Consider the following 6509-nt stretch of genomic DNA (forward strand, 5'->3'; position numbering starts at 1 on the left):
GGGCCTAGACTAAGGCACCCGCTGCGAGCCGGTGGACGATGACCAGCTGAAGCTGCCCGGGCCGCGCGGCAGCACCAGATCCAGGGCCAGGTCGCGCTGCTCGTTCTCAGAGGACACGGGCCGGTAGCCCAGCAGCTGCAGCGCCCCGGCGCACAGCTCCTGCACGCGGCGGATCTTGGCGAAGGGCAGCGCGTGGCGCCAGGCCTGGGAGACGTTGAGCGCGTTCCTGGACGAGGTCTGGAAGGCTTCCCGGCGCGCGCCAGGTCCGGTACCGTGCGTGATGTTGTGGATCCAGGCCTCGAGCTGCGGCGTGAGCCTCAGGCCTGCGAAGGCGTAGAGCGCACGGATCTCGCCCAGCGGTTCCCGTGCCAGGTCCTCGAAGCGGACCAGGCGGTAGCGGCCGCGCAGGAAGGGCGGCGGCTTGAGCGTGGCGGCCTCGGCGATGCGCACGTGGCTGCGGCACACCTCGCGCACCACGCGCAGGCCGGGGTCGGCCTCCACCCACGTGCCGTTGGTGCCCAGCACGATGCCGTTGTCGCGCGCCAGAGCCTTGACCGTTTGCTCGCGGGAGCGCAGCACGGCCCGCGGGTCGCGCACCAGGTGCACGATGCGCAGGTTGAGAGCGGGGTCGCGGAGCAGCGGGTAGAGCACCTGCAGGTTGAAGAAGCGCACCTCCTTGAGCACCACGTGGCTGTAGGAGCGGCAGGCCTCCTGCGCCAGGCTGAAGGGCCGGCGCGCGCACAGCGGCTTGCACACGGCCTCGCTGCTGATGGCGCCGCGGGGAAAGGCGCTGCAGGCGGGCGGCGAGCACAGCGCGCGGCTCACCGCCCACTGGAAGAGGTCGGATAGGTTGTGGCTGCGGCGCCAGGGCATGTAGGCGTCGAATACGTCCATATCGCACAGGAAGACGGAGCGCACCAGGTCGCGCACAGCCATGTGTAGCGCCGAAGCGCTTCCGTGCGACAGGGCGGCCCACACGTGCCAAGCGGGCTCCATCAGATAGAAGACATCAGGGTGCTGGCTGAAGAGCTGGCCCACGAAGGACGAGCCCGAGCGCCACGAGGACAGCACTAGCACGTGCACACGCTCCTCGCTGCCCGATGGGGAGGACGGCCCTGGCCGGGAGACCAGAAAGAGCAGGAGGCAGGTCTGTGCCAGCAGGAGTGCGGTCACCGCCGAGTTGGACACACGCGGTAGCCACATGCCGCTGGCCTGGGGGCCTTCGGGAGAAGAGTGCAGCGGTTAGGAACCTGAGCCCCTACACCCATCCTATTACCCAATCACTGGCCAGGAGCAGCCCCAGGACTGGGCCACTTGACCCGAGGAGTCTCCAAAGACCATGACAATCTCAGTCTAGCGCTCTTCTGAAATGTGGAGTTAAGACATAAGCCATGATCTAGTCTATGCTGAGAGCAAATGTTCAGTTGCAGAACAGTGTGGAAATCTATGTATCTACCTACCTACCTATTGTCTATGTATCTGCAGAGGGAAATATTATTTTTCATACTGAATTCTTAATTTTTGGTTAAGAATTCCTCTTAGGGAGACACTTTGAGGTTGTTGAGATAAACAGCTTGATGGGCACTGTGGTGGAAGTAAGAGCTCACTGAGGTTGAATCCTGGCTCTGTCACTTCCTAGCCAGTGATCATGGACTGAACACTTAATCGCTCTATGACTTGGTTTACCCATCTGTAGAAGAGAGATAATAGTGGTACCTGGCTCGTAGGATTTGGGGGAGACATGGGAACAGGAGGGAGCATGGAGTAACACCCGTAGCTGAGGACCTGCATTTCTACATGGTGTGCTTCTACATGCTATGATTTTTTGTAAACAAGCAAGTACAACTTTAGTTATTAAAAATAAGCAAATTTAGCCCTATATGAGAAAATTTTTTTAAACAGCAAAGATATAAAATGGTGAAAGAACACCAACAGTTGCCATCACCCATCGGGAGTGAAGTGCTGAAGGCAGCGTGGACTCCAGAGTGGGGGTGTCCTCCAGGAGCCCTGGAAGTTTGCAAGGAGACCAGCCCAGGGGAGCTTGGATGGAGCCAGGGAAGTGGAGAGGTGAGGACACACTCCTGCCCGAGCCTTCTGAGGGGACTCACCCCTGTCCAGGCCTCCTGGGAGAGTGGCCCACACTGATCACAAATCCATGGGAGTAGTCTGGAGGTCCCTGAGTGCCTGGAAAATAGGAGGGAGATGGGGTCAGACCCACAGTAAGAGACGGCTGCACACACTGAAAGTTCCACAGAGGTGGGAGCAGAGCTGCCCTCCCCTGGCCTGACCTGAGCACTTTTCCAAATGGCTGTGAACTGACGGCCTTTCCTGCTGGTCGGAGGAGAGAGGGCTGGCTGTGAGTGACAGCGCTGTCACTTAGGAGCCATGAGACCTGGGACAAGTGACTTCTCCAACGCTCAATTTCCTCCTCCGTAAAATGGGAATTGCAATATTTAACCTCAGGGTGGTTGTGAGGAATGCTGCTGCCAACACCTACGAGGAGAGGGCTTGGTAAAGTGTCATACACACCCACGGCCCTGTGACTGTTACAGTGTTGCGCTATGACTGGAGAGGAGGAAGCCTCTCTCCTGGGAGGTCTCTACCCAACCAGACACCCTGAGGTCACCTATGCTTCAAATCGCACCATGTCCCAGGCCAACCTCTAGCCTCCAACCACCGCTGGACCAGTTGGTGGATCTTCAGAATGTTATGCATGTCCCCTGGGTGGAAGGAACACTGACCCCCAGCTCCCCACTCCCAAGATCCCGAGTGTTCTTCTCTTTGCACCTGTTGCTTCTGCAATGATCTCAAGTCAGGTGACTTTGGAAGGCAAAGGCCTGGAAGTTTCATTGCTTTTGCACTATTTCCTCCCTACCTAACCCCCTCTGCTGTCCATGTCACCACAGAGAGAAGCCAGGGTCTAAGTAGTGAGCAGATCACTCTCTGCTTCTTCCCTGCATTCGGAGGCTGCAGCAGGAGGAGCAGAGTATGCCCCACAGCTCTGTCTCCTTCTGACACCAGAGCTGCTTCCTGGATCCCATGCTTAGGCCTGGAAAACCTGGGACACAGAGAGTCACCACCCATCTGCTCTGCACGTGTCATCTATGCTCCTTGAGTATTGCCTGATGGATGGCGGGCTCCCCTGAGAATGCAGTGCCAGAAGGGAAGGGAACTCAAATTTGCTGACGTACATTACCGCAAGTCCTAGATGCTTCAAGTCCACTGGATACTTTAACTCAGCAGCCCCTGACGTGGGCATTATGATGCCAGTTTTTTCAGGTGAAGGACTCAAGCTTGGAGAGACAGCAGGGAAGCTGGGACCCCAGCCCATGACTCCTGTTTCTAAGCCCCTGGCACTTCCAATCCCAGGCTGTGGGCTTCTCCCTCCCCTGATTGCTTCCCGCAGAGGGCAGGACCCTGCTGCTTTGGCTGAAGCACAGCTGCCAAAGGTAGCCAAAGGTAGGAAGAATCTTTACTGTAGGCCAAAGTGGTTTCTACCTGCGTTCGAGGAAAGCCAGATGTCTTCTTAAGTGACTCACACACTACAGGAACTGCTATCTGATCCTATTATTGGAACTTGAGAACTAGGAAGGAGATTGAAACATTGTGTGCCACACAGGTATCCAGAAAACCTGCTCCTGACTGGGAGGTTTCTGTTACATAGCTTCGTGTCCAGCATACCGGACAACTGCCCAAGGGTTCAAAGTTAGGAATAACATGTCAGGCAGGCACTGTGATACATACTTACTTTCGTCTTCATGGTTGAACTTTATCCTCCTAAGTCCCTAGGAGGTAGAAATGATTATCTCCGTGTGTTTTAATTGAGGCAGGGGGGCTCAGAGACAGGAACACTCCACTAGTAAGAGGCAGGGCAGGGGTTTAAATCCAAGAGCCAGAGCCCCAGTGTAGGGCTCTGTGGGGGGTCCCACTCCCAAGCCTGGGTCCAGTGAAGTCTCCATCCTGGAAAGCCTCTCCCCTTCCCCTCTACATTCCTCCCTTTTGTGATTTTATTTTTGGGAATACATATTTAATAGATGTTTAATTTTTGGAAAAGGTAACACATAGAGGTCTCCTGAAATTCTGAAAGTCCAGACGAGGGCATCACAGGCTCAAATTTTATTTGTGAAGATGAGAAACAAAGCCCTATCCTCTGGGCGGACACAGCCCCACACCAGAGGGAAAGGGCCAATCAGACAAAGAGAAGTGACAGTGACATTCCCTGTCCCCGACGCCCTCCCCAGATCCTCCCCAGAGGCAAGCCTGCCTCCAATTTACACCAAGTCTTAAATGGTCATGATGGTGGTGAAAACGACAATAAAAATAATCATTTTCAGGGAGTATGGTGGAAGTAAGTCAAAGTGGCTGTAGAAGGAGTAGAAAGTTCCCCCTCCTGCCCTGATACCCAGGAGCACCCTGCAGAGTGGTTGCTTTTAAGATACTGAAGCTTTTTTATTCATAAAGTCTTTTTATTTTTTTTTTTGAGACAGAGTCTCACTGTGTTGCCCAGGCTAGAGTGCCGTGGCGTCAGCCTAGCTCACAGCAACCTCAAACTCCTGGGCTCAAGCAATCCTTCTACCTCAGCCTCCTGAGTAGCTGGGACTACAGGCATGTGCCACCATGCCTGGGTAATTTTTTCTATATATATTTTTAGTCGTCCAGACCATTTCTTTCTATTTTTTTAGTAGAGACGGGGTCTCGCTCTTGCTCAGGCTGGTTTCGAACTCCTGAGCTCAAACAATCAGCCCGCCTCGGCCTCCCAGAGAGCTAGGATTACAGGCATGAGCCACTGTGCCCGGCCCATAAAGTCTTTTTAAAATTTATGTTAGTCAAAATAATACATATAGTTTAATATGCATAAAATATGCCTGGAAGTTTACAAAAGAAAGTGAGAAGTTAGTTTCCCCTGGGAGGGGCAGGAAATAGCTGAAGAATAGACACTTCATGGTAAACCTCTTTAGCAGCTTTTGAGTTTTGGCTCATATGAACATAGTACCTATTTAGAAATAACTAAATTAAAACCTCTGTAAATGTACATGGCTTAAACAGTCAAATAATTATGACAAGTCATTTTCTTGCTCCAGAATTCTACTTCTTAGAGGCAGATGCTTTCAGAACTGTTGTTTCTTCTGCTAATTACCTTACTAAGTAAAAAAAAAAAAAAAAAACTTACACTGTTACTGTTACAATGTACTATTTATGCCATTTTTCTATTGATTTAGTACAATGAAAGATAAAGATTTATGTTCTACACACACACACACACACACACACACACACACACACAGACAAACAAGCACTCACACAGATACATAGACACATTTCTTCTCTTAGCCTCTCAGTAGAATTTTTGGTGAAATCACTATCCAAAATTTACATTATATGACTTTGTAAAATAGCTCACAGCTGAAGCACAAAATGTGCTAAGAGTATACTTCCTTTCTTGTAAACCTGTTTGTTTTCCTTGGAGTTAAATGACTTAGATACTGTAATAGAAGGGCTTTCTTGTATACCTGTTTGTTTTCCTTGAAATTAAATGCCTTAGATATTATAATAGAAGGGCTTAAAGATAAAATTGAGGAAATGTAAAAAATATTAATAGAACCAAAAAAAAAGATATAGATAAAAAATGGAAAATAGAGAAAAGATAAGAAAGGAAGAGATTCAATCCAGGAGGTCCAATGCCTATGGTCCCTATCCTGGTGGAGCTGCCAATGCAGTTGGGGACATTAAAGACACACCTATGTGATGGTCAGGAGACCAGATGTGGTCCCAGAGAACGGCCTAGACATCTGGCCATGGGAGGGTCATGCTAGTCCTGGCATGCAGACCCCTCTCCTGGATTCTGGCAAAATCCCCCACTGAGAACCCTCCAGTCCATCTCGTACTGTGCCACCAGAGCTGCCCACACCAGGCATCTGATCATGCCATTCTACTCAGCAACCTGCAGCTCCAACCTCACTTCCCAAATCCGATGCTTTGGATGACCAGGAATCATCAGGGTTTGTCAAACACACTCCAGGCTCCCCTGCCTCTCTGACATGAGTGCCCAGCCCTGATTCCCGTCAGAGTCACCTCAGCCTCTTCTGCAGGTGCCTCATCTGTGCCTCTCGGTCACGCATGACTCTTTGCCTCCCCTTCTTGGCTATGAGCAACTTGGAGCTTGGGATTGTGGGTTTTTTGCAAGTGGGTGTCTGTTATCAATATCCATGGCGGGGCTTGGCACTGCACAGGTGCGCTGGACGTGGTTGGTTGTGTCCATGCAGTACCTGTTTTCCCTTCTGAAAACAGCCTCTAGATTGTCCCTGGGGAACCACCCCTCCCCGACTCCACTCCAAAGTGCATGTGGATGGATGGGGCTGATCTACCACCCCCTGGTTCCTGAGGGTTGTGTGTCCCAAGACAGGCTCATCTACACATTCCACACACTCACCCCTCCACCTCCACCACACACAGAATGGGACTTAGGAATGGGGCATCTGCCCGAGTCCAATCCCAGCATTTCTGCCAAT

At 51.8% G+C, this 6509-nt stretch overlaps 1 protein-coding gene across 1 annotated transcript; it reads right to left on the reverse strand.

Moving 5' to 3' along the window:
* LOC105808019 (carbohydrate sulfotransferase 6) lies at positions 1-1214 on the reverse strand. The gene has a single exon (XM_012641579.1). The coding sequence runs from the start codon at positions 1201-1203 to the stop codon at positions 10-12; it is 1194 nt and encodes a 397-aa protein (XP_012497033.1). The 5' UTR covers positions 1204-1214; the 3' UTR covers positions 1-9.
* Between the last annotated feature and the right edge of the window lie 5295 nt (positions 1215-6509).

This window comes from Propithecus coquereli, unplaced genomic scaffold, assembly GCF_000956105.1.
Source record: "Propithecus coquereli isolate 6110/MARCELLA unplaced genomic scaffold, Pcoq_1.0 Scaffold165, whole genome shotgun sequence".
NCBI classification, from domain to species: domain Eukaryota; kingdom Metazoa; phylum Chordata; class Mammalia; order Primates; family Indriidae; genus Propithecus; species Propithecus coquereli.

Bases quoted from the DNA above. Each gene is read 5' to 3' on its own strand.
- LOC105808019 (XM_012641579.1), bottom strand. From the start codon at position 1,203: ATGTGGCTACCGCGTGTGTCCAACTCGGCGGTGACCGCACTCCTGCTG.